At 43.1% G+C, this 27,176-nt stretch overlaps 1 protein-coding gene across 5 annotated transcripts; it reads left to right on the top strand.

The window, feature by feature from the left end:
- On the top strand, positions 1–27,168 carry smg1 (SMG1 nonsense mediated mRNA decay associated PI3K related kinase). 5 transcript variants are annotated; one of them, XM_079456755.1, is made up of 62 exons: positions 1–167; positions 1,576–1,733; positions 2,932–3,084; positions 3,193–3,329; positions 3,416–3,474; positions 3,629–3,842; positions 3,937–4,062; positions 4,231–4,303; positions 4,385–4,482; positions 4,568–4,738; positions 4,869–5,090; positions 5,197–5,298; positions 5,380–5,649; positions 5,748–5,878; positions 6,185–6,346; positions 6,585–6,703; positions 6,785–6,872; positions 7,187–7,288; positions 7,403–7,543; positions 7,773–7,972; positions 8,151–8,347; positions 9,002–9,163; positions 9,297–9,451; positions 9,849–9,985; positions 10,068–10,269; positions 10,366–10,475; positions 10,639–10,783; positions 10,873–11,029; positions 11,135–11,255; positions 11,447–11,686; positions 11,832–12,101; positions 12,224–12,368; positions 14,983–15,121; positions 15,768–15,989; positions 16,077–16,257; positions 16,345–16,506; positions 16,658–16,878; positions 16,973–17,127; positions 17,243–17,465; positions 17,547–17,793; positions 17,881–18,110; positions 18,940–19,188; positions 19,393–19,531; positions 19,610–19,719; positions 19,793–20,011; positions 20,096–20,289; positions 20,785–20,957; positions 21,061–21,340; positions 21,557–21,829; positions 21,983–22,217; positions 22,330–22,556; positions 22,647–22,803; positions 22,923–23,112; positions 23,193–23,665; positions 23,769–23,906; positions 23,992–24,324; positions 24,468–24,695; positions 24,788–24,999; positions 25,105–25,205; positions 25,428–25,604; positions 25,712–25,818; positions 25,908–27,168. In XM_079456755.1, exons 1-62 carry the CDS (start codon positions 91–93, stop codon positions 25,983–25,985), a joined length of 10,917 nt encoding a protein of 3,638 aa, XP_079312881.1. In that variant the 5' UTR covers positions 1–90; the 3' UTR covers positions 25,986–27,168. The 5 variants fall into 5 exon arrangements, with proteins under 5 accessions (XP_079312881.1, XP_079312880.1, XP_079312879.1 ...); XM_079456754.1 differs by having other exon boundaries at positions 7,400–7,543; XM_079456753.1 differs by having other exon boundaries at positions 1,525–1,733.
- Positions 27,169–27,176: the final 8 nt, after the last annotated feature.

Genomic DNA, 27,176 nt, shown 5'->3' with positions numbered 1-27,176 from the left:
TTCAAACCTGTGCATGGACAAAAAGTGAAAGCTGAAATTAGGAGTTGCTTTTCCCCGTGTTAGACGGGTCATGCTGTCTTCGTAAAGGTAATGAGCCGCAAAGCCTTCGGGTCTCGGCTGAGCAGCGCCCACAAACTGCAGCGAAACTGGAATGACTGGCAGCACAGGTCAGTAGCGCAACTATCGGTTGAGTCCTCGCACTATAGACCGAGGCTATAGCGAGGCCTTGCTCTCGTCCGTCCTTTTATTGAACAGCAGCGCTGTCTTTATTCAAGTGAGGTGGTTTTTCAAACGCCATTTCGAGCTAGTAACCTTTCATCACATTTTACGACGCCGTTGTTACTAAAGTGTGTGAAAATATTTGATAAGATGTCACGCGGCGAAGCTGACAAACGTTAAACGCTCACGTTCTTTGAGGCTGGCGAGCTAGCGCTAGCACAAGCTAACGTTAACCCGATAATCGTCGAACACTGACGAAATTGACCATGTGGATTTTTGTCCTCCAGCTGGATTTCTATAAATTGAGCAAAATGTGACCTTACGTGCCGTGATTGGTGTGTCTTTGGCGGACGTAATGTTGTGTCGTGGCATTCATTTATGGGTTATGAGAGGAAACACGCGTGTGTGGTCTTACACGTTTAGCCATCAGCTATTGTCTTATTATTAGTGAGGGTAAAAGTGTGGTGGTTTTATTACGCGAGGTACAATAACGTCACTCGTTTTAGAGAATTGAATTCGTTTTCAAGTCGTTCAGTAAGTTAGCGTTACAGCCTAATACTATTGCCACATGCTCATGTCACTTCGCAAACCAGCAACATATTTTTTGCGCTCTTTGCTCGTGCAACGGTTGTGTGATAAACGCATTTAAAACATACACATTTTTATCTTCATATTTCCATATTTGAATCAGCTTAACGATCAGAATTTGTCTGAATGTCAAAGTCAGCTTTCTGTGTGCTTGTGTTTGCCAGGAAAGCAAACGGATCAGAGGTGAATGTGAGTGCATTGAACTTTGCGTGAACACTGTAGTTACAGCGTGTCTGCCAATCAAATAGTTAGCCATATAAGTATTAACCTCGATGCCGCCAAAACTACATAACATACTTGTAACTTATCGATGAATAAATGTTAAACATCAGGCTGTTCATTGTGGATGATTATTAACAGGTTGTACAATAACGTAAGCGTCACGGAAGTCAAATTTAGATTTTCCTCGTTAGTTAGGTTGCTGTGTAGAATGACATCTCAGTAACGTCAATTGACGTCATCTCCATCATTTCTGGATACAGAGAATTGCCTGTGCGATTCATAGATAACGTTAATTTGCGGTGACTGCGTTTTATTAGTTCGTAGTTTCTACAATGTAAAAAAAATAAACCAACCTCAGAGATAATGTTACTTGATGTGGGGTTTTATACGTGTGATGTTATATATCTGACTGAGTAACCTCCAAGGCTTTTCTATCTAGTAAAAAATAACAAATGTAATGTCAGTCATCATTGTTATGCCCTCCTCTTCTGAAAGTGGGGCTCAACTTGGACAGGTTGGTCTGACCCAGTATGGCATGGTTTACAGAAGCGACGGTGTGTCAGCCAGCCAGGACGGTGTGAAGTGCAGTGTCTCTAGAGACCACGGTTCAGAAGTTCTTTTCAACACTCTGCCCTCTGACCGGCCTGGCACCCCACCACTGCACAATGACGACTTCCCTGCCTCAGACATACACGAAGAAGGAGGTGTGTGCTGCTTGAGACCTTAGCCTTATGTTTAAGAAACTAAATTACATCCAGTTTGTTTTACCGTTTTTTATTAAAGGATCTTTGGTCTCTTTCACTGTTTAAGGTTTCAGTTTAGAGAAAGAGAAAGAGAAAGTGTCCAAGGCGATTGTTTGTTATTGCTTGGAAGATCCCTGTGTTTCCTTGTGTGGATCTTTTTTTTACCTAAACAAGCTCAACTTGTTCACATATTTTGATATGTCAATCTGGTGACGTATTATGAAGCATATACCACTGTATGATTTAACCCCAAAAATAAAATTTTTCGATACGTGAAGTAAGCTGGGTCCTTCGCACGAAACCACGCTGAACATCACGGAGTAAAGATTTGAATTATAAAACATACAAGTCGGTAACACAAAAAAATTATCATCATATAGATAATTGTGTTCTCTACCTTGGACAAAACATATTTTTGACATGAGAGTTAATTTATTCCCTCGCTTTTTCTTCTGAAATTCTTATTACTGTAACGCGTCTCGATTTGTCTGAGTCAGTAAAAACACACACAAATATATTTACATTACATAGATTTTATGTGAAGAAACACATCTACTAGTGCCTTATAAATGGCAAACAAGTTAACAGATTACTTTATATTTGTTAAGTTAAAAATGTAATATTCTGTTTTCAAGCTGTCTACACAACTTTTTCCATTCTTATACCATACATAGGTAGTTTTCTGCATGTTAAGATGTTAAATGTATAATTTTCTATCAAAAAAATATTCATGTTGTCTTATGTATGTATGCTTTTAGCTTGCTTAGGCATCATGGCTTGTTTTTATTTTTAAATGGTTACGGTAATGAGAATTTTGAAGGCCTTAAAAAATTGTGTTAGACTCCGTTTTAAAATGGCCATTAGACAATCAAACCTTGTTTCAAATAAATATAATGGATTTTTTGATAAGTGTTTTTAACAAAATTATGTTTACATGATCTTGAAACCAATATTTAGTAAGAATCGCCCAACTAAATGAAAAATAACTCTCCATTCACAAGCTCATTATTCATGTTTTTGTTATTTGTGCAGATCTCACAAGAAAGTTTTCTAGATTAGGAAGGACACAATAGATGGATAGAGCCTACATTTTTACATGTCTTTTTCTAATAACCATTCTTATGTAAATTTAGAAAAATAACAGTGTTTCTGTTTGTAGGAGGATATGACGCTGATGGAGGCCTTTCTGAAAATACTTATGGTTGGAAGTCGCTGGGGCAAGAGTTGAGAATCAATGATGTGACAACTGATATAACCACTTTTCAGCATGGAAACCGTGCTTTAGCTACAAAGGACATGAGGAAATCACAGGGTACATGTTTTGAATAGATTACTTTTATAGATAGTGCAAAATTTATGACAAAGAGTTATGGAGTTCAATGTATTTATTTACTCTGTCACATTTTCTTTAATCTCGCAGACCGACCGTTGGCTCACTCTGAGGAGTCTCGTCTGGCCAATCTTCTGCGGCGAGCATCACGGGAAGATGACCGAGAACGCAGACTGGCCACTGTGAAACAAATGAGGGAGTTCATTGTGCACTCAGAAAATAAAGTGGTAGGTTAAAAACAAATGTATGTGTAAGGCTTTTAAAACCGTCATTAACAGTTGTATTCTGTTTTGTTTGCATATATAATTTACAGGTCCTTGTGAAACAGTTGGATTCCATTTTGAGTACCCTGAATGACATATTGAATGAGAGGTATGATTGTGCGCTCTATTTCTAACACAATGGGTGTTGTCAGAGCTCACTTTATTTTTAGCTGTGTTCCTGGAGCTAATGATGATGCACTTACGTTGGCTAGTTCTCAGATGTAAAAGCACTGTCGGACAAGTGTTTCTGTTTGGCCTTGTAGTAGTAAGCTCCTGCAGGAGCTCAGACAGGAGGCTGCATGCTGCCTGGGATTGCTCTGTGCCGCCCTCAGTTATGAAGCCGAAAGGATCTTCAAATGGATCTTCCTCAAGTTCAGTGTGTCCACAAAGGATGAGGTGAAGCTTCTCTTCCTGGTGGCAGTGCACAAGGCACTTGAAACGGCAGGGGAGAAGAAAGCTTTTTCGACTGTGGTGCAGGTATTTTTACAGCTCGGCCCATTCAATGGCACAACAATAGAGAATCTTATGTATGATTACTGTGGCCTGATCGCTGAAATGTTTTGTTGTTCAGTTGGTGATGAGCAGCCTTCAGTCAATTTTGGAGAACTTGGACACACCAGAACTGTTGTGCCAAAGTGTGAAGTGTATTTTGTTGGTGGCCCGATGTTATCCACACATATTCAGCACCAACTTCAGAGTAAGTAGACTGACTTAACAGAAGAGTTCATATTAATCATTTGTAGTGGCATGTCTAAATTTAACTGCATGATCTTAATCCAGCAATGTGGTTTCAGCTTCTTTTAATTTGTATTTGAGACTTGTATTAGAGACTGTGTGAAAATAAACTCTTGTCTTTGTTTTGCAGGACACGGTGGATATTTTGGTGGGTTGGCATATAGATCACACCCAGAGACAGTATCTTACTCAACAGGTGTCTGGTAAGACTTGTTATATTTTTAGTTTTAACCTTTTTTATAATGTTAATATTTAAGGCTGATCTGTTTTATTGTGTCTTCCAGGCTGGTTACAGAGTCTGGAGCAGTTTTGGGTGGCAGATTTGGCCTTTTCTACTACGCTGTTAGGTCAGTTTTTGGAAGATATGGAGGCGTATGCTGAGGTAATGTTAAGTTTCTTGTAGATTCATTTCCTGTTTTACAGTAATCTGAAGATGTTTGAAGTCACTCAGGTTTTTTTTTTTGTAGGATTTGAGTCATGTATCAGGAGAATCAGGGGATGAGGATATTCCCCCACCCACAGTATCCCTCCCCAAGCTTGCAGCCCTGTTAAGGGTCTTTAGCACTGTAGTGCACAGCATCGGAGAACGTTTCAATCCTCTCCGAGGACCACCAATCACAGAGCCATATGTTGCTGATGTATGTATCCAGTCATCAGTCCTAATCAATTTCAACAGCAAATATGTTTGGTGTTTATTTGGAAGTATTTATGCATAGTCATTTAGTGATCTGTTTACAATCTCACGTTTTCCCACTCTGTTCACGGCAGGTTTTGAACCGTGTTTTGGCTTGCGTCACTGCAGCCAAGCAGGTGTTCTTCTCCGAAATAGTGCTGACTGCTGGAAATGAGTGTGTGTGTGTTCTGCTGGTAAGCATGGACCTTGGCAGTCAGCTGATTGATGCTGTAATCTCTTATGGACTGGACCAGCTAGACTGCTGCCAAGGCTGTGGGCCAGAATACAGCATGTCCGTCCTCACCCTGCTAACACTGGTAAGTGTTCAGTCCATTAACTGGCTCTTAGGTGAACAATATGTTATGATCATCTACAATTGGTGTTCGCTTACACACTTCTTTAAGATTTGTTTGGTTTTTGCAGATTGTCGATCAGATAAACACCAAACTCCCCGGCACTTTCGTGGAAAAGTTGTTGGCCCCTAATTCTCAACTACTGGAGCTGCGTTTCCACAGAAAACGAGAAGTACGTCTTTATAACATCACATTAAATGAATTCACTCAGCGTGTCGAGTAAACAGCACTGAATCTTGGGTTTCTGTTACAGGTGATGGCAGCAGCACATGGTGTATATCATGCTGTACTGAGTCTGAAGAACATCCCTGTCCTGGAGGCAGCTTATAAACTGGTCTTGGGAGAGATGGTTTGTGCGTTGAACAGTTTGCTGAGTCCCCTGGGTCTGCCTGCTGCATGTCCCCATATACAACACCCTGCCTTCAGCCACCTGCAGTTCAGCCCACAGAGAGCAGAGTTTATCCTCATCTTCAATCTCAGTGCTCTCACCACCATTGGCAACACCAAAAACTCACTCATCGGGGTCAGTTGTAACTCACTTTTTTAAAGGAATTCAGAAAGGGTTCAGCAATGTACCTATAAACTGTAAAAGTAATGACATGAAATTACCTTTTTTTGCAGATGTGGGCTTTGTCACCTACCGTGTTTGCCCTGCTCAGTCAAAATATGGTTGTGGTTCACTCTGAATTGGCAGTCCATCACCCGGCGGTCCAATATGCAGTTCTTTACACCCTCTACTCTCACTGCACCAGGTAAAATTGTTCACAGGATTCTCTATAAATGTAACCATTAAAACCATTGACTGATGTTAATGTTGTTTCAAACTTGTATTCCTTTGATCTTTTTTAACGCAAGAGACATTTTGAAGAATGTTGACTTTTATTCAATGGAAGTAAATAATTTACTAACATTATGTGTAGTATGTCTTATCCTGGAAGTCAGTGTCGGTTCTCAAATAGTGCCTTATGATTGCATTGTGACCCTTTGTTCAGCTCACACATTACAAGCCTCTCTCTCTCTCTCGCTTTTTCTGTCTCTCTCTCTCTGTTTTACCCAAGGCATGATCATTTTATCTCAAGCAGCCTGAGCACCTCATCCCCATCCCTTTTCGACGGTGCTGTCATCAGCACAGTTACCACGGCAACCAAAAGGCATTTCAGTACGCTTCTTAATTTGCTGGGTTTGCTGCTCAGCAAGGATCATCTCAACCCTGAGGCGAGGTACACAGCTGACACGACCTCTCTATAATGAGGCCTGTTCTGATTTCATTCATCTGAACCACTGGCTCTTTCAGCTGCTGTAATCACTTACACACTGATGAGTGTAATTACACCTTTCTTTTAGATGCCTTCCTTGTTTTCTTTTAGTAGGGCAACAGGATTTAGGTAAATTAAGGATTGTTATTGGATAATCTACCTTGAATCAAGATGAGTTTATTTAGTCTCTGTTGGTTTTTAGGAAGCTGTTACTTACCTGGTCATTAGAGGTGTCTATGATGATGAAGAAATCAGAAACATACTCCCCCCTGTTCTCGCTTCCATCCTTTCACAAATTCTGCAAAGGGATACTGGCCAATTGTGAGTGTTTTTCTGTGTTAAGACTATATTGTACTGTAGTCTGATGAATGAACATTAATGTGATGGGTTTCCTCTCTTTAGCTTTGAGTGAAGACCCCACCATATGCCTGCAAGCATGTAACAGTCTACAGGTTCTGTCAACCTCCTTGTCCACAGAGCTTCTTCAAAGGTAATCATGCATTCTCTCTCCACAGGAACATTCATTAGTATTGCAGCTTTTTCTCCTCCAGCTCTTGTCAAGTAAAACTTTGGGTCTGATCCGCACTGCTTCTGTCTCCTCTCTATAATCAAATTTTATAGTTTTATTTAATTAACACTGCATATAGGCATTTATAGTCTGTCTTATATTTGACCTGTGTTTTGACTCGCATAACCTTATAGGTTTTGCTTTTAGTCAATGTTTTCTTGTACAGCTGGTTTGTTAAAATGAAAATTGTAAACAGCCCTATATAAATAAAGCTGACATGACTTGACTTTGTGCAGGTGTGAGGACGTGTGCCGAGTTCAGCTAGTTCACTCAGCAGTGCGAGTCCGGCAGGCCTTCGGGAAATTGCTGAGATCCATTCCCATGCACGTCGCATTAAGGTGACTGTCTAGATTCCACACGATAAAAAAAACAAAGTGGGAAAAATCTCACCTCGTAGTTGCACCTCAAGCTGGTGTTGAGTCGGTGGTAATTGTCAGCTTGTCTCCCAGCAGCGCTCAGAGTCACTCTGAGATTAAGGAGATCTCACTGGCCATCCGCCGACACATGAGCAAAGTGCCTAGCAACACCTTCCACCCACAGGACTTCTCTGACCTTATTGGGTTTATACTGTATGGAACTGTCCATCGTGGGGGGTGAGTAGGAGACTGATATGTACATTCATTAATGTGGCCGCCTTTTCGTTCATCTACAAATATGTTGCACATGCATGTTTGTTTGCCTATTGAATATAAAGTCCCTGTCTTATAAACGCCTGCAATGTGGCTGGATTCTCACTTAAAAGCAATTTGTGTCAAATTAGTTAAGTTAAAGTGTTATATTGTAAATTTTGATGTCTTTGTTTTCATTCCATGTGATTTGCAGTAAAGAGCCGTGGTTGGAGCGCCTTTACCACAGCTGTCAGCGGCTGGAGAAGAAGGACTCTGCCATGGTGCCTCGTGCCCTGCTAAAGACAGAGGCTGTGCTGTGGCAGTGGGCCGTATGGGAGGCTGCTCAGTTTACAGTGCTTTCCAAGCTCCGCACCCCGCTGGGCCGAGCCCAGGACACCTTCCAGACCATAGAAGGTTACTTTTCAAATGTTTTATTAAGATGTGCATTGCAGAAGGTGCTTTGTAACTTAATTTCAAATTTTAATTAACTGAGATATGGTATCCTCAGGGCAGGCGGGGGACATACTTATACAAAGTATACAAATATATACTTCATGTGTGTGTACGAAGTCTCTTAATCTCTGTGTTGTAGGTATGATCCGCAGTCTGGCGGCTCACAGTCTGAACACAGACCAGGAGTTGAGTCAATGGAGCGGTGGCGAGAGTGATGAGGGTCACCACACCAATCAGCTCCGCCTGGCTCTGCTGCTGCAGTTCCTGGAGAACCTGGAGAAACTCATGTATAACGCTTACGAAGGCTGTGCTAGCGCGCTCACTGCACCTCCAAAGGTCTGTGTATATGCAGCTATCTATTAGGGGTGTAACAATACATCAATATGGATCGATGTATCGATTAATTTTCGAATCATACGATGCATTGATACCACATGTAAAATATCGATATGAGGTACCTTCATTTTGACACTGTCTGTGTCCCCCATTCCTCACGTAACGTCATCATATGTGTATTTTTTGTTAGTTCAGTTTTCGCTGGATTTGTTTTGGCGTGGAGAGCGTTCACACCAAAAATCCAGACCACCGCGGCTGCAGCTTCTCGGAGACGAGACAATTAATTCCAAATTTTTCTCACCAGTGTTGCTAAGTTAGCTACTCTTTCACTAGTTTTAGTGGCTTTTTTTCAGTAGTAGTATAAAAAATATATAGCATATAAAAAAAACTTAGCATTTATTTTGGATAAACCGTAGCTTTCATTCAGTGGGAAATTGTCGGTAGTAGTATTACCCTGCAAGCACAAGGTCTCCCTTTCCTGGAGCAGGGATCACCTCTCTAACTTGTCTAACTTACTACTCTGGGAAGGGAGAAGCCAAAACCACTAGAGGTTAAGCCTACAAAAAGCATAAAGGACGAATTGCATGTCAAAGAGCGGTCTGCGAACCTTTCATGAGCTTTTGTTTGACATACTTGTCCTTACTTCTTATTTAGGGCATAAGAACGTTTTTCTACACAAACCGACAGACGTGCCAGGATTGGCTAACAAGAATTCGTTTGGCACTGATGAGGGTGGGCCTTCTCTCTGGCCAGCCTGAGGTCACGGTCCGGCACGGCTTTGACCTGCTAACTGAGATCAAGAACAACAGTGCGCAGGTGAAATTTTAATCACACGTCTGTATCTAGGGTACTTTGCGCTACCATTTTAAGATGTCAATCCCTTAAGTGTAAAGCTGCTTCTCCAAATCTGCACCATTCTGATTTGAACCTTATTTGTTTTCTCCTGAAGGGGCCAGAGATAGAAGTGCCAATCACCATGCTGGTGGAGGCATTGTGTGAGCTGCGATGCCCGGAGGCCATACAAGGTCTGGCAGCCTGGAGTCTAGCTAACACTGGCAAGAGTCTGGGCTGGCTGAGCTCAGTAGCCCTGCAAGCTGAGGGAAAGTAAGCGATATTTGTACTGAAAATAAGGAGTAGGTCTTTTCATGTGAATTATAGAATCTTATAGCTTTCCTGTAGCATTTCCTGTAGTTAACAACGCAAGGTTGTGGGTTTGATCCCAGGGGATTGCAGATACCTATGTATAAATGTATAGGATAATGCAATATAAGTTGCTTTGGATAAAGGCGTCTGCCAAATGCGTAAATGTAAATGTTACTGAACTGTTTTATACTTTATGTATGATAATGGTGTTGAATTTGAAATGGTATCTCATAACTTTTTAGGTTTGTATGTTAACAAAAATAAAACGTCAAAGATCATTTGCATATAGAAAATGTTGCTTCTTTTGTGTGTCATGTCTTTAAATAAGATTTACATTACACATTTCTTCCATGTCAAGGTTTGAAAAGGCCGCTTTGGAATACCAGGAGCAGCTGTGTGCTGTTACAGGAATGGACTGCTCCATTAAAGGCTTTGATCGATCTCTTCTCAAGCTCACAGGCACCATCTCGTCCAGCCCTAAACACACCAGCAACAGTGAGAATCTTAACAAACACTTCAGGTCATTCTTTATATGGTTTTTATATTTGATTCTGGTTGTTTTTATTTATTTTAGTAGCAGAGGGTAGAAAGACTGTCCTGTTAAAGTCCAGTGATTGTTCTCAAGAGGTGCTGAACTTCCTGGCCAACAAGGCGTGTGAGTGTTACATGGCCCTGAGCGACTGGGAGTCCGTACAGGAGTGGCAGGTCAGCATGATGAACCTCAAGAAGAACAGCAGCAGTTCTGGTGTCAACCTCAAGACTGACTTAAACTTCATCAGGTGTGCAGCACTGGTGCAACTGTCAGTCTCTATACGTCTCGTGATTTTAGATGAGCGAAATATTCATGGGAATACTTGTGTGTCTTGCTGCTCCAGAGCTCTGAGCAGTTTCGAGGAGGGAGATTTTGCAGAATGTCGGGCCCAATTGGAGTTGTTGCCTGGGGAGGATTACTGCCGGCTTAACTCCACAACAAAGGATAAGATTGGTATGCTCACAGTCTGTATTATCAACATCTGGATAGCCGAAGAAGCTTGGGGTCAATGAAAGCCTAGCGATATGCAGAAATGTTTGTGGTGTTGTTGCTAATGTCATAAAAAAAACATTAGTTTCACTCGATGATTTAGAGATTTGGTCTCTTGCTTTGACAGACCTGAAGAGGCTTCTTCCTGCTGTGTTGAGTCCAGACCCCTCAGAGCTCCAGAAGGCCATTGAGGTTCAGCTGCTCAGAAGCGCTGTAGGAACCATCACCTCAACCAATCACGAACAGGACCAGAAGGTTCTTTCCTCATCCGAGTAAGTAAATACAGCTGGCTTAGATTTCCATATTAAGCTGTGTGGTGTTTGTTCATAATGGCGGTGCTCATTTTGCTTTTCACCTTAAGCAATCTGGTGAAGTATCTGAAGCAGACGGGGCGCATCTCTTTGGGTCCCTTGCGTCTCTCCACCCTGACACTGTCTGCCAACCTGCCAACCCTCAGCACACTACAGCTTCACTGTGCCAACTCTCTGGAGAACTCACTTTGCAACCAGCAGCCAGAGGTTCGAGTCACCACATGAACGCAAGAAACATCCAAACGCTCAAATGTGTTTTCACATTATTGCTTGGCTCTTTTGTAAGATATTTTGTTTTCTGTCTGTATGTAGGACTGTCTTATTCCACTGTTCAGTGAAGCCTTGATCACCTGCAAGCAGCAGGACGTTCAGCCATGGCTCCATGCTCTTCGATACACCACCTTCCAGCGCCAGCTTTTTCAAAAACTAAAAGGTAAGGTCTCCTGCACCTACGTGTGAGTGTTTCAAGTTTGACTACTTTTGGCCGGTGGACTTCTAGAAAACACACCTTATTGCATTTCCTGTAAATTAATTTATACCTAAGCATTGTCCAAACGCTTCTAGGTGAACAAACTGAAGTGTCTGCCATTATAAGAAGTATGATGTCTTTTATGGTTCTCCCAGGTTCCTCTGCTCCGGTGGACTCGCATCTAATGGAGCTTTGTCTGACTGCAGTCAAGTTTGCCCGTAAGCAGGGTAATATCGCCCTGGCCACACGTCTGCTTGGTCAGTGTGGCGCACCCTCAGCAAGTGATTCTGAAGATCTGGTGCAAAGCTTCAAGCAGCTATCACTAGTGGGCATTGTGGGAGAGAAGTGGGGACCCGAGCTGGAGATTGAGAAGGCCAAAGTTTTGTTTGTTGCTGGTAAGTTTCCATTATTGACACAACTAAGATGACTGATCTTCTAAATTAACTTTAGTACTTTTTTCATAAAATGCTGTCTGGTTCTCATTGTATGATCTTAACAGAATACATGCTTATGTGTGGATATGTCTTTGCTGTTATTCAGGCCAGACTGTATCTGCTATGGAAATGCTGAGTTCCTGCGCGCTGTCATATTGTCAGTCCGGGAAGTGTGAACGCGCTGCCTGTCGCTCTGTGCTCACGCTGTGCAAGTGGCTTTTGGCAGACTGGAAAGATCTGACACCGCAACTCAAAATGGTGGTGAAAAGAAACTCTGGGTCTACCAGTCTCTCCAACCTCTCCAAGAACATCGCTGGCCTGTTGGAGCTGCCACTGGAGGATCAGGGAATGCCAAACATTACTACAGAGACCACAGGTAAATCTGGCCTGACACTATTTCCATATCAACATAGGGTTTCATGTTTAGATGTTGTGTAGTTGATTGTTATTTGTAATTTTCCTTAAATATGATGAATTTAATGTTTATTATGTCTCCAGTGAATGTTGGTGTTGGGGAGCCAGATTTTGTCTTGGGGCAGCTGTACCAGCTCTCCACAACTCAGGCTCCTGAAATGGCCAAATCCTGGGCTGCTTTGGCCAGCTGGGCATACAGATGGGGCAGGAAGGTTGTGGACAATGCCAGGTACTTAACCCTCTTGATCCATTAACTCAGTAAAGCTGTTTTAAAGGTCCCATTCCGTGCGATCACATTTTCCAACCTTTAGTTAGTGTGTAATGTTGCTGTTAGAGCACAAACAATACCTGCAAATACCAGCTCAAAGTTCAGCGCCAAGGGAGATATTGTCTATAACAGAAGTCGCTTTTCAATGACTACAGAGAATGGCTGGAATCGGACTACAGCCCTCTACTTCCCGGATACATGTTGTCACTATTCCGAGTGCTTTTAATAACCCCCGCCCACAGGAATATGCCAAAAATGGGGCGAGGCCTTCTTTAGAGAAGAGGAAGAGCCGCTGGAGTAGTGTTTGGTTATCAGGGATTGTAAACATTTGACTGAGCTACGCGCTAAACTACTTTCACTTTCATCAGTCCTACAGCTTGTAATGAGAATTCAGCTACATACATTCTGGTAACCAATGGTCAAATAACAGATTCCAAGACTTTAACATCGGTTGTAAAAGCTGTTCTGTGTAATACACTGTTATTGTGTGTGTGTGTGTGCGCGCATATCTCTCAAACACTTCTATGAAACTTCCTTTCAAGTCCTGCTGGCATATGTGTCTTGGTCAATCTGCTTGTTTTATTATCCAACTCGGGTCCAATATAAAATGGCAAGACTAACGCTTCTGTTATTGGTGTTAATTAATATATCCGGTCTGACGCCATTCGGTCCGGTGTCATTTCCCTCGCCGCAGTAGGACTTTTTTTATCTCTAGCAAAGATTGACGTTTGCACATGCAATTGCAGACTTCCGTTACACTTTGATTGTCACTGTTTATTGCTAAATGCCAATCTTTATAAATACACATGCACTGAGAGGGTACCGACCATTCACAACAGCCTGAGAAGCGGAAGCTCGCTGATATGGTATTGGTCGGACATCTTCACACACACACTCTAAGCAGGAAACCAATCACGACAGACCAGTCGTTTTGTTAGCAGAGGGACAGCGGTGAACAATGGACTTGAAATATAAAGCCTTTTACTATATATAAACGTGAACATCTATTAAAAAGCATAATTAAAGCCTCAAAAACAAGAACAAACGGGAGCTTTAAGTTGTTTTATCTGCAACCACTATTGTTGTGAAGTGTAAGGGTGCTCCGATTGATCAGTGATCTGTATAACAGCTGATCAAAAGAGCCGATCAAATGACACAAAACGTGTAGAACGTAGGTGTGTTCAACTGCTGCGCTGTGCAGACCGAGTCAGTAACTCACTCGGTCTGTATTTATATTTTTTAAGATCCAAAAGTCTCTTATATCCGCTAATGACCATTTTTTACACTTAGGCCCTATTCACATTTTGTGTCTAAAACCGTGCGGCGAATGCAAGCCGTACTGGATTCTTTCTTTAAATGACCCGCTGTGCCGACCAATTGGTTCACCGCACTCCAAAAAAATTTACTATTTCCGTCTCGATGCAGTGCCGACATACCTAGAAAAATGCATTGCCTGCTGCACGTCTATATTTAAAATAATAAATATGCACGTGTTTGTCAGAGGTATTTTTGTTTTAATTGATGGACCAAGCGAATCTTGGCTGAAAAATAACAGATACCAAACGGTTTGTATTCTTACAGCTGCGAGACTTCAGAACATTGATATGGTTACAAGTGTGTCAATCATCACAATTGTGGACACATGGAACTATCTGGGCATTGTCATCTCTCAATTCATTAGGGAATATTAAGGGCATGCTTTGGCAAGGGCCTTGCGATATGATACATATCACGATAATTGAGTCACGATACAATATATTGTAATGTATTTCAGTCCAATACACACTAATAGTAGACATCACTATAGTTTCCATTAAAACCAATACAATTCTAAGTATAACCATTAAAGCCATTACATTTTCTATTGTGCTTTGGTCAGGATTCTATGTATGCTCACTCCTGCTTGGCTGTATAGACTGTTTATGACGTTAAATGTGATTTAAAAAAATGTAGATGTTGGACTATCGATACACTATCGTGAGAATTTTTTTGTGGTGGTTTGCTGTATATTTTTGCCCAGCCCTAGGTAATATACACTGGTCTTTAAAATTGTTATATAAATAATATACTACATGATAAATGGAAGGCTTCATATAGATCGTGTGATTATATCAGCCGATACTGGTTCTAACCATCGTTATCGGTAATCGGCCCCCAAAAAAATCGGTAATCGTCGACTTAAAAAGTCGACTCTCGAACGACAGATGACTCGTTCACATGATTCAATTTAAGTTCTGGGTCAGATTTGCATCACACTGTGTAATGTCCGTCTGTTTCATTTGCGACACTGCACACGTTAGACCAATCACAGCAGACTAGACCATCTGACTAATCCGACCGATGAATTGCCGAACAAGTAATTTTAGGGTCAGTCAAGAAGTAAGGTAACACTGCCTGTTATTCGAAAATTAGTGTGTTTTTACACCGTGTATGTACGTTAACTTGTTGGACATTCCATAAACCAGATCACAAAAATATTGACTCTTTAAATCTACAAAGTCCTTAGCATCACATTATCCCACATACTCACTGGTCACGTTTTGTTGTTTGTCTGTTTTCCTGTGTTTGCTAATAGTCAAGGACAGGGGGTTCCTCTGCTGCTTGAAGAGAAGAAGGACATCGAGGAATTGCTCCCAGCAAGCACAACCGATGTGGACAAGGACGCCATTTTCAGCATATTGGGTCAAGCCATGTGTCGCCCAGCTGGAATTCAGGTCTCAGAGTTTGCAGTATTATGCAGCCTTTTGAAATTCTTTCCTCAATCGTTGTTACTTTCCCAGCTTTTTTTATTTCTTGGTCAAGTGAGTTTTTTTTAGCCTAACGGTTCTAGATTAAGAGTTGTCAAGCTTGTGGCGTGACATGTCATTTTGCAGAATACAATTTAAAAATGGCTATTGCGCATACAGATTTGGAACAACTCGAAGGTGAGTAAATGATGACAGCATTTTTTTTTTTGAGTGAACTATCCCTTTAATCTATGTTATAATGTTACTCACACGTCAGTTTTTAAAGGTGTTTCTTGGCTTGAAAAGCGTTAAAGTGAGGTTTCACCAATAAATGAATATTCTGTCATAATTTACTCGCCTTCAAGCTGTTCCAAATCTGTATAAATTTCTTTGTTCTGATGAACACAGAGAAAGATATTTGGAAGAATGCTTTTAACCAAATGGGTCTCAAGCCCCATTGACTACCATAGTAGGAAAAATTACTTTGAAATTGTAGAACACAAAACAAGACATTTTGAAGAATGTTGGACAGCAAACAGCATTTTTGGTGCTGTATCACTTTAAGACCACTGGATGATTGTTCCTGATTGTCTGGTTCTGTTTTAATGTTTGTACCTGTTGGTGTTTACTGCAGGATGAGGACATGGCCCTGCAGAATGAAGAGAATGAGGAGGATGACATGGTGGATGTGATTGGAAGACAGCTACTGAGTGCCTGTCCATGGCTCTCTGATGTAGAAGACATTGTGCCTGATGGGCTTATTGGAGTTTGGAGGCGAGTGGTTGATCGGATCTTCAGCCTTTATCGGGTGTCCTGTAAAGCGTACTTCACCTTCCTCAAACTCAATGCTGGACAGGTTAGATGATTCTTATGAAAATTAGACCAATCACTGATCAGAAATTAAACCGGTCCTCTTTTGTACTAAACATGTTCTGTTTATCAGGTGCCCATTGATGAAGATGATCCCAAACTGCTCTTGAACAGTCAGAGCAGCAAACAGAGTAGCGACGATGTTATTGTCATGGCGACCCTCCGTCTGCTACGCTTGCTCGTGAAGCATGCTGGGGAGCTGAGGGAAGGCCTGGAGCATGGCCTGGCATCCACCCCCACTGCGCCATGGAGAGGTAAAAATTATTTTATGTAGTAATTAACCCCTTCAACTTGCCATCTTGAAAACAAGATTTGGATTTATATGTCTGTTTTCTCTTTAGGTATCATCCCTCAGTTGTTCTCCAGACTGAATCATCCTGAGGCCTACATCCGCCAGAGCATCTGCAGTCTGCTGTGCCGAGTGGCCCAGGATTCACCCCACCTCATCCTCTACCCTGCCATCGTGGGTTCTATCTCTCTTGGAGGAGAGGCCCAGACTGCAGGTACATGTTTGACATACAGGCATCCTGACCTTCTTATTAAGCATTCTATTATCTCATCCGTCAGGTTGTTGTACCTGTAGCATTTGCTGTAATGAGTTACCACATGGTTTGTTGCATCTGGTATAACTGACAGCTGTCCTGCTTTTATCAGGTAACAAGCTGCCATCGTCTCTGCCCACGTTGCTGGGCAACATGCAAGGGGAGGCTCTTTGCGGTGGGGAGAGTGAGATGGGCAGTGGTCCGACCTCTCAGGAGAGCAGCCGTGGCGAGGAGATGGTGATGTATTCCAGCGAGGACCAAGCCATGATGCAGGACTGCTACAGCAAGATCGTAGACAAGTTGTCCTCTGCCAACCCCACCATGGTGCTTCAGGTATTGCTGTACAATTTGATGCTGATGTTCTTGGATGTATGATACTTTGGGAGTCAAATTCAAACCTTGTTGTATGAATCGTGTGTGTGTGCAGGTGCAGATGTTGGTGGGAGAGCTGAGGAGGGTGACCCTCCTTTGGGATGAACTCTGGCTGGGGGTCCTGCAGCAGCAACACATGCACGTCCTGCGCAGGATTCAACAACTGGAGGACGAAGTGAAAAGAGTCCAGAACAACAATACTCTACGCAAGTGAGTCACGACCCCTGCTAGACAGTTAAATGCAAAGAGAGCATGACTCATTTAGCTTCTTGGTCATTTTAATACAATTCTTAACCTCTTGCTCTCTTGTCTCATTGATGAAAAGGGATGAAAAACTGGCTATTATGAGAGAGAAGCACTCCGCTCTAATGAAGCCTGTGGTTTTCGCACTGGATCACGTTCGTAGCATCACAGCCGCTCCGGCAGAGACTCCTCACGAAGCATGGTTTCAGGAGACGTACGGTGACGCCATCCACAATGCGCTAGAGAGACTGAGAAACCCTCTTAATCCCGCTAATCCTGCAAGCAGCTGGGCGCCCTTCAAACAGGTCAGGACTGATGCGTGCATATGTTCTGATTGTACATGCACCACATTTTGCAGTTTGTAAATATATTTTATCCTTTTGCAGATCATGCTGAGCTTGCAGCAGCGGGCACAGAAACGAGCCAGTTACCTTCTGCGACTGGATGAGATCAGTCCCCGTCTGACGGCTATGGCTAACACTGAGATGGCATTGCCGGGGGAAGTGTCTGCCACAGATGCGGTCACCATCCAGAGCGTAGGCAACACTATTACCATCTTGCCTACTAAAACCAAACCCAAGAAACTTTACTTTCTCGGCTCAGATGGAAGAAACTACCCCTACCTCTTTAAAGGTTTGAGAAAAGTTTTAGACACAGTTACGGGCATCGTCTTCCAAATGCATTTTGCGGTGAATTATAATGTGAACCTCTGTGGTTTAGGACTAGAGGATCTGCATCTGGATGAGCGGATCATGCAGTTCCTGTCCATTGTCAACACCATGTTTACTAAAATAAATCAGCAGGAGAGTCCGAGGTTTCATGCCCGTCACTACTCTGTCACGCCTCTGGGCACCAGATCAGGACTCATCCAGTGGGTAGACGGAGCCACTCCTCTCTTTGGACTTTACAAACGCTGGCAGCAGCGTGAGGCTGTGCTCCAAGCTCAGAAGGTAAGGGAAAAAAGAAAGGTATCGCACTTAACACTTAAAGGTCTAGTGCGTGATTTTGGGGATGATCTGTTGCTAGAAATGCAATATTATATACATAGCTATGTTGTCAGAGGTGTATTAAGAGCTTACACAATTAAGCGTTATGTTTTTATTACCTTAGAATAAGCTATTTCTATCTACGTACACAGAGGGTCCCCTTGCATTTAATTTGTCATGTTCTGTCAGCTGTGTTTCGAAGGGGAGGGGGAGGGGTGAAGTGAGCGGTTGGTTGCAATTCGCAACCTTGCTGCTAGATATTACTGACCAGGGTTTGTCCTGGCTCAAAATGAGTCTGAGGTGGTGCCATTCTGACCTTGTACATATGCACATTTGAAGGCCTACCGTCCCTTTAAGTGGATTAACAAAAAACTACAAACAACATATAAAAGTTCAAACAATTAGATGAAAATGACAATTATTAAGTAATATAAAACATAAAATGTATCCAACCAACAGAAAAGTTGCTTAAAATCAAATATAAGCTTTTTATCATTTCAACTAGCTTTTCAGCCCACAATAGCCTGAATTCACCAGTTTTACTAAATGAGTGACTGGACCTTTACAGACACAGTTTACTTTAAAAAAAACTGTAATCATGTACTTATCCTTGGTTGTTCTAAATCTGTATAAATGTCTTTGTTCTGATGAAAACAGAGAAAAATATTTGGAGGGATGTTTGTTACCAAACAGTTCTTTACAGCAGTAGTCAAAAGTGTCCCAGATTTGTTTTCTTTCCTACATTCTGCAAAATATTTTATTTTGTGTTTAACATCCATTATCTTAACTATAGGCACAGGACTCATTCCAGCAGCCCCAAAACCTTCCAATGGTGCCCCGGCCCAGTGAGCTCTACTATAGTAAGATTGGTCCTGCCTTAAAGGCTGTTGGGCACAGTTTGGATGTGTCACGCCGGGATTGGCCGCTAAGTGTCATGAGAGATGTTCTGAGAGAGCTGATGGAATCCACGCCCCCTAACCTCTTGGCGAAAGAGCTGTGGTGCTCCTGTACCACCCCTAATGAGTGGTGGAGTGTAACTCAGGTTAGAGGAGCCCAAGTTACACCATGTCTTAACCATGTGCAGCATGAGATGTTCCCAGTGACAAGTGATTTTACTGTGTGGGCTAAAATAGCTAGATATAACCAGCTGGATTGATTATTGGTTTGGTTAGAGATTTGTTAAAAGTCATTGTGGACCAGCGACAAAACAAGGACATTATAATAGATTCTTGCGTGTTTCATTTAGTCTTACGCCAGATCGACTGCTGTAATGTCAATGGTGGGATACATCATTGGTTTGGGGGATCGTCACCTTGACAACGTGCTGATTGATATGACAACTGGTGAGGTGGTGCATATTGACTACAACGTCTGTTTTGAGAAAGGTGAGTGTTTGTTCACTAAGAATCAAATCCTAACCCTTGCATACATTTTATGAACACATAAATGCTTTATCCTAACAGGAAAGAGCTTGAGAGTACCCGAGAAGGTTCCTTTCCGTATGACGCACAACATTGAGACTGCTTTGGGGGTCACTGGAGTGGAGGGCATCTTTAGACTGTCTTGTGAACAGGTGAGTCTTTTTCGTGTTGTTTAGAAAATGCATGCATGTCAAATTGGTGTCTTTACTTTTACGTGCCTTTTAGGTGATCCAGATAATGCGTAGAGGAAGGGAGACCCTCCTGACCCTGTTGGAGGCATTTGTGTACGATCCCCTGGTGGACTGGACAGCTGGTGGGGAGGTGGGGTTTGCAGGGGCCGTATATGGAGGAGGAGGACAGCAAGCAGAGAACAAGCAGAGCAAGAGAGAGATGGAAAGAGACATCACCCGTAGCCTGTTCTCCTCTCGTGTGGCTGAGATCAAGGTAAAAATACATGAAGTGTTCTGCAAATCGTGCAGAATTTAAATTTTGCCAGTTTTTACAGTTTTTTTCCCCCTTGTTTCTTAGGTGAACTGGTTTAAGAACCGAGATGAGATGACAGGTGTGGTACCACAGATGGAGGAGGCGGTGGACGAGTATCTTAGCCTGCAACAGCAGCTCTCACAGGTGGAGAAAGTACAGGGCAAGCTCCTGGAGGAGATGGAGTTTCTGGAAGGAGCTGACACCAGAGCGGATCATCCCATCCACACCCTGGAGCACAGGTCAGCAGAAGAATCTAGATTTAGGCCTAGTCCACATGTACAAAATCATTATCATTAACACGAAAATGCCAAAACACGCTGTCTAGAGCATGCCAAACCAACACCTGGCAATATAACCCTGACCATAATGCCACGTTGGCCAATCAAAAACCTGGAATCTGCCGTCAAACAAAGGAGAAAGCTGCATGCATTCCAACATCATATACCAAAGCTCTGGTTTCACCATCTGCTCGACAAAACTAAAACTGTAGTTTATAAAAATCTTCACCCTGGTAGGATTTTTCAAAAAGAGTTCAGTTTCAGTGACCGGGTACTGCGTGTGGACAAACTGCATTGAAAAAGCTGCAGTTTTGAAAATACATGGCCTTAGATTCAGCTCATTAAAATCTCTTCTTGATCGTTCATCTTACTGGATCTGTTTCACATTTGGTGTCTTAATATTTGTACAAGCATACATTTAATGTAACAGTTTGAAGGTCCTTGTTCTCTTAACAGATACTCTGAGCACACTCAGTTGCAGTCCAGGCAGAGAACAGTACAGGATGCCATTCAGGGGAAGCTGTCTGATTTAGATCAGTGGATTTCTCAGTATCAAGCTGCCTTTGCCAGTCTAGAGGCCACTCAGCTTGCCAGCCTCCTGCAGGAGATCAGCAGCCCTATTGATTTAGGTAAATAGAAAATTACTTGAACTATTCTGGTGGTCAAGTAAATGATCATTCCTGTGCAAACCAACCCCTTTCCTGTTTTTGTTTTGGTGATTTTAAACTGTAGGACCTCCAAGCTATGTGCCTGCCACCACCTTCCTGCAGAACGCAGGTCAGGCACACCTGATCAGTCAGTGCGAGGCTCTGGAGGCGGAGGTGAGCGCTCTGTTACAGCAGCGGCGCTCTCAGCTGCGTGGCTGTCTCGAGCACCTGCATAGCTATGCCACAGTGGCTTTGCTGTACCCCCGTGCCGTGCTGCACAGACACAGAGTCCATGCGTGGAAACAGTGGATGGAAGAGCTGGTGTGTGACATGACAGTGGAGCACTGTCAGACCATGTATCATCAGTAAGTGCAACTGCTGCTTGTCTTCAGTTTAAGTTTAGTATATGTCAAATTATAATTTATATTCACTACAAAACTCAATTCAAGCATTTTAAGCATTACACTTTTGAAGTGTCTTTCCATATAAAAACTTAAAATGGAAACCGGGAAAATTCCTGTAAAATAATTGTTGGAAAAGCATACATGTTAATGCACTAAAGAGACGGCTCTTTTCTCTAGGTATGAAATGCAGTTTGCCCCTCAGCCCCCTCCCACCACATGTCAGTTCCTTTCCAGCATTGAGTTGGCACTGCAGCACCATGCGGCAGAGACCAACACTCGTCTGCTGCGGCAGGCGGAGCGTCTGAAGGCAGAGGGCGTCAGTGTGCCCGTGTGTGAGGAGCAGCTGCAGGAGATTGAAAGATGCATTAAAGTGTTTCTGCATGAGGACGCTGAGCTGAGTTCCTTAAGTCAGGCTGCAATCATTATCTCTGCTCTCTGTGCCCTCACCAGGTCTGTGTGTGACATTGAAAGGCTATTAAATATTAAATGTAGGAATTGTAAAAGCCTTTTAACGGAAACCCAAGTTATGATCTGTATTTAACTAGTTTCCTCACAGTCTAGTGACTTTGTTTTTAAGTACTCAAAATGTCTTTGTGTCAATAGGCGTAACTTAGTCATGGAGGGAGCAGCAGCTAGTGCTGGAGAGCAGCTGGTGGAGCTGACGTCCCGGGATGGCGCCTGGTTCCTCGAGGAACTCTGCAGCATGAGTGGAAACATCACATGTCTTGTGCAGCTGCTGCAGCAGTGCCAACTCCTGTCACATGACCTGGACATCCTCAGTCCTTCAGAGACCTTGCAAGCTGTCTACCTGTCCAATGGTGTCTACACCTGCCTCCAGGTACGAATGTTTTCTGTGTTTAAAGTGCAAGTTGTTTTGCTCACCAAATCCTAAAAGGAGTAATGTAGTGTTGTGCTCGGGTAATAATTTAGTTGTCTTTTTATATTTGCAGGAGCTTAACACAAACTTCCGTCAGATCATCTTCCCAGAAGCTCTGCGCTGCATGATAAAGGGCGAGAGCACGCTAGACACAATGCTAGCTGAGCTGGATGCGCTTATCGATCAGTGTGCAGACGGGGTTTCGCTGCAGGGTCTGGGGGAGGTTCTGCAGGCTCAACTTCGCAACACGGCTATGGGTCTAGATGAGGATGCGGATGACCACTGTCTGGAGGTCACCAGGTAACATGGAGTTTAGAAATGGTTGCTGTACTGTCTATGTTTAGGTGTTGTTACTTCTCTGTAGTCTTAACTTTTGTTGTTTTGTGTCAGGGTTTTACGGGCCCAGTATTCAGAGTTGATCCAGCCACGCAACATGGAGAGCTCAGTTCAGGAAACGACCAAGATGAGTGCTGGGCAGATGTTGTTGGTAGCCTTTGATGGCATGTTTTCCCAGCTGGAGACTGCTTTTGGACTTTTAATAGACAAGGTAAAAAATTTAAAGCTATTTGGTTATTTATTTTGGATAGTTGTAAGGGTTTTAGGAGATCTTTTGTGCAACCCGCATTTGAGGAATACATCTTATTAGAGTGATCGTTATTATTTCAGCTCCACTTTATGGATGTGCCTGCTGCCTGGAGAAAGGTTGATGTGATCCGGGAGGCTAGAGCTACACAGGTCCATTTCTTTGATAATGTGCAGACCAGACAGGTGTTGGAAGAGATCTTCTTCTTGAAGAGACTCCAGACCATCAGAGATTTCTTCCGTCTGTGCAGCTCATTTGCACAGACACTCTCTGGTAAATCACTACCAAATAGAAAATTAACAGTGTTACTATTTCACATTATAATACTTTGTTCCTCCCATATTGTCCAATAGGAGCCTGCCCTACACCCACTGATGAGCCTCCGTCCTCTAATGGTCCAGTCCCCACAGTGAAGCCCTTGTACCGTGGCTCCACTGTGGTCAGTGAGGACCAGATGACGAGGCCAATCAAAGCCTTTACCGCTGATTTTGTGAGGCAGATGCTAATGGGGCTTCCTATTCAGGCTCTGGGCCTGGCCATATGTAGTGCTCTTAGCGCCCTTGGCATGGATCTCATCGCCCAGGTAGAGGCCAAGGACTTTGGTGCTGAAGGAAAAGTGTCTTTGGATGATCTTTGTAAGAAAGCGGTTGAGCAGGGCGTGCAGTCTGGGCGGCTGTCCCAGCTGCTACTCAACAGGGCTACGGTGCTGGCTAGCTCTTACGACACAGCTTGGAAAAAACTAGACCTGGTACGACGTCTGGAGGTCAGCATTGAAGCCTGTAAAGTCAGCCTGCAGAGAACTCAGCTTCATATTGCCATGTTTCAGGTATGGATATGTTTCAGGTTCCTTGACAATGTGTATGTAATGTATCTTGTTAACACACCAACACAATATTTTGTGGCTGTAATCGTCTTGTGACTTTCAACAGTGGCAGCACGAGGACATTCTTGGTGTGAGAACTCAGCCCATGACAGTCAGCCCCCCTCCTCGATCCATCATCCTCAGCAACATGAAGAAGAAGCTTTACAAACTCAGTCAAGATGAAGCTTCTATAGCTGGTGTCCAGGTTAAAGGCCTTCCTTGCTTCCAGAATTTAACCATTTTGTTTGATTCTACTCCAACTGTGTTTTGTTTTGTGGTTTGTATTGCAGGACAAGTTGGCATCTCTAGAGGGCAGTATAGAGCAAAGGCTTAAATGGGCTGGTGGTGCAAACCCAGCACTTGCCCCTGTACTGCAGGACTTCGATGCCACTATAGCAGAGCGCCGTGCCCTTGTGATGAAGGAAAGTCAGCGAGCCAATCAGGTCACGTTCCTCTGCAGCACCATCATCAACTTTGAAGGTCTGCGTACACGCACCCCAGATGCTTTGAACATGGATGCTGCGCTTTTTGAACTTGTGAAGCGATGCCAGGCCACGTGTTCCTACGCTGCCCAGTTTAGCACCTCCGTTTCCTCTTTGGAGCTTCAGCTGCTGCATCGACTGGTATGTGTTGCTCCTAGTTTTACTTCCATGTATAATTGACAGGGATTGTTCAATTTCAGAATCTATGTTTGTCTGCACAGGATGTGGTGATACAAATTGTTTAACCTTTTAAACCACATTGATACACTAAACTGTCCTTGCAGAGTCCTGCCATGGATCTGTCTATTGGTGGGCCTGAGTGGCTGGTTTATGCACAAAACCACCTCACCCAGGAGATGTCCGGTCAGAGAGCAATGCAGGAGGAGAGAGAGCAACAGCTGGAGAATGTGATGGAGACCCTGCAGCTGCTGGTGGACTCCATTAAAGGAATCCTGTCCAATCACAACCGCCAGCTCGCTGATGTTAAACACTTACTGCGTACTATGGCAAAGGTATTTAATGACATTCTGTAAACAATGGCATGTTTAACTTTTTTTGCAAACTGATTTAAAAATAGTAAATGTTTTTTTGATGATTTTGGCAGGATGAGGAAAACGCACTTGCAGAGGGAGAGGAAGTAACATATGAGGGCAGTGTTCGTCAGTTCCTGTCAGAATACAAGGCATGGCAGGATAATGTGCAGATTGTGCTGTTTACCATAGTGCAAGCTACAGGGCAACCACGCAGTCAAGAGCAGGTTGAGCTGCTTCAGGAGATCCCAGCCACCCTGAAGGAGCTCAAAGTTCAGAGCCAGAAGTAAGCACTTGCCCACAGCTCTCCTGTGATTAATTTCAGTGTTGTGTTTTGCTTATAGGAGAATTTAATACCTTTTATAGTTTAAAATATTTGTTCTTTTCATAGCATCTACAATGGCCTGGTAAGCTTCGCCTCTCCCCTGGTTACAGAGAGGGGAACTGACTGTGCAAGTCCTACTTCAACAGTCCAGACAAGCTTTGCTGCTGGTAAGTTTAAGATATCGCATAGTTTTTCTGTCATCATGTGTTCAGATTAATTTAACTTTGTAGCTTTCCTGTAGCTCAGGAGAATGGCGCTAGCAAAACCAAGGTCATGGGTTCCATCCCAGGGATTGCACATAATCAATACAAATGTATAGTATCATGCAATGTAAGTTGCTTGATAAAAGCATCTGCCAAATGCATAAAATGTACAAATGTCATAAACAGCAGTGCGCTGCAGTGGAGCGAAGACCCAGCCTGATAACATGTCCCAGAATGCCCGCAAAGCTCTTCCTCGGAACTTTGGGACACCAGTGGATACTCCCTCAAGCACCCTGATGATCAACAGTAAAGGTCTAGCACCCAGCCCCAAGAGAGCTGTGCGTGATCCTAAAACTGGCAGAGGTTAGTACAGATTCAAATGCCTATCTATGAAATGCTTATGGATCTGATCGACTTAAAACTTTTCTCTTCAAAACAACGTATATGACCGATTATCAATTTTCTCTCAGCTGTGCAAGAGAGGAATTCCTATGCTGTAAGCGTGTGGAAGAGGGTCAAGGCCAAACTGGAAGGGAGAGATTTGGACCCTAACAGGAGAATGAGTGTCACAGAGCAGGTACTTGCTCAAGAAAGCAATTCCCTCTTTTGATCTGTTACCTTGTGGCTCCTGTTCTTAATGATCCTTTGGTTGGTTACTTGCTTTAGGTGGATTATGTCATCAAGGAGGCTACGAACGTAGACAACCTGGCACAGTTGTACGAGGGATGGACGGCTTGGGTGTGAATGGGATCCTTGTAGATCACTTTGGTCCAGCGAAGGTAGAAATATACCAAAATCCACTGGGTCTGGGGCATTGGAGCCACAGAGCACCATGCGGGAAAGGGGGAAACCCTCCCTCAGGCCCACATCGGATCCCCGTAGCACAGCTGCACCCGGCGATCCAGCTAACACACATGGGTCTGCATCTGTCTCCCTGAGATGTGTAGGGAGGTCACAAAGATGGGGAGGCAGGGTGGGGGGAACAAGGCACATGGCTTGAACTACCCCCCAACCAACCCCTGTATCAACAACAACAACAATAAACATCTGTCAACTATCAAAATAAATATGATTTGCAGCAGGGAAATGATTTTGCAGGGACAGTTTATCCACTCTTAGAGCAGAGGTCTGCATTATTTAGGAAGCTTCTTTACTATATTTGCGAGCAAGTGGAAGGAAGAGAGAGTGATCCAGTCATCGAGGGATCCTCCGGCGTCTGTTTTTGGAAGCCTCGGAGTCGGGCACAGGTTGCGGCTGAGCTATCTTCTGCTGGAGCGAATGTTAGAGGGCTGTGGAGCCACAAGACTCCAGGGACTCCATTTAAAGTCAGAAGACCTTTGTCAGACCTTAGAGTTCTTGACCACAAAAGACCTTTTCCCCTCAAGTTTAAATTGAACAACACTGAAAAACTTATTTTACACTTCACTAATGTAGTGCACATATTTCACAATTAAAAGGCAAAATGCAATCAAGTGGCTTTGGGAACATTCACTGTCGTGCGAGTATGTGGCAAAACAAATGTGCTTCATGTTGGTAAGTTCTCGGTCTGAGATCTCTTTGATTTAATTCTCGATAAAGAAGAAAGCCAGACGACTGAGATATGAGGCCCAGACTCAATATGATGAGATGTGTAAATCAGTTTCTAAATGCGTTTTTTCTTAGTATGCATCTCTAGTCTTGTTTGTATATTGTAGATTCTTTCTCCCTTTCCTTTACTACAGATTTTGTCTCGATTGCTTCTTTTTTGACTTGGCTGTGGAGGTGTATCATTTGATACATGTCCCCATTAAAGCTTGCGTTTTACTGATCTTGACCTAGTTTTACATTTTTAGTGGGAGAAATAAGTATTGGATTGTGATGTGGTGATGGTTAAATTGTTGTCTCTTAATGCTTTTACGTTAATGAAATAAAACTATAATTAAAACTTTCTGGTCT

The sequence above is a fragment of the Barbatula barbatula genome, assembly GCF_947034865.1.
Source record: "Barbatula barbatula genome assembly, chromosome: 5".
In the NCBI taxonomy this organism is placed as follows: domain Eukaryota; kingdom Metazoa; phylum Chordata; class Actinopteri; order Cypriniformes; family Nemacheilidae; genus Barbatula; species Barbatula barbatula.
Note: the sequence above shows the minus strand (reverse complement) of the source record. Positions and strands in the feature narration are given on the sequence as shown.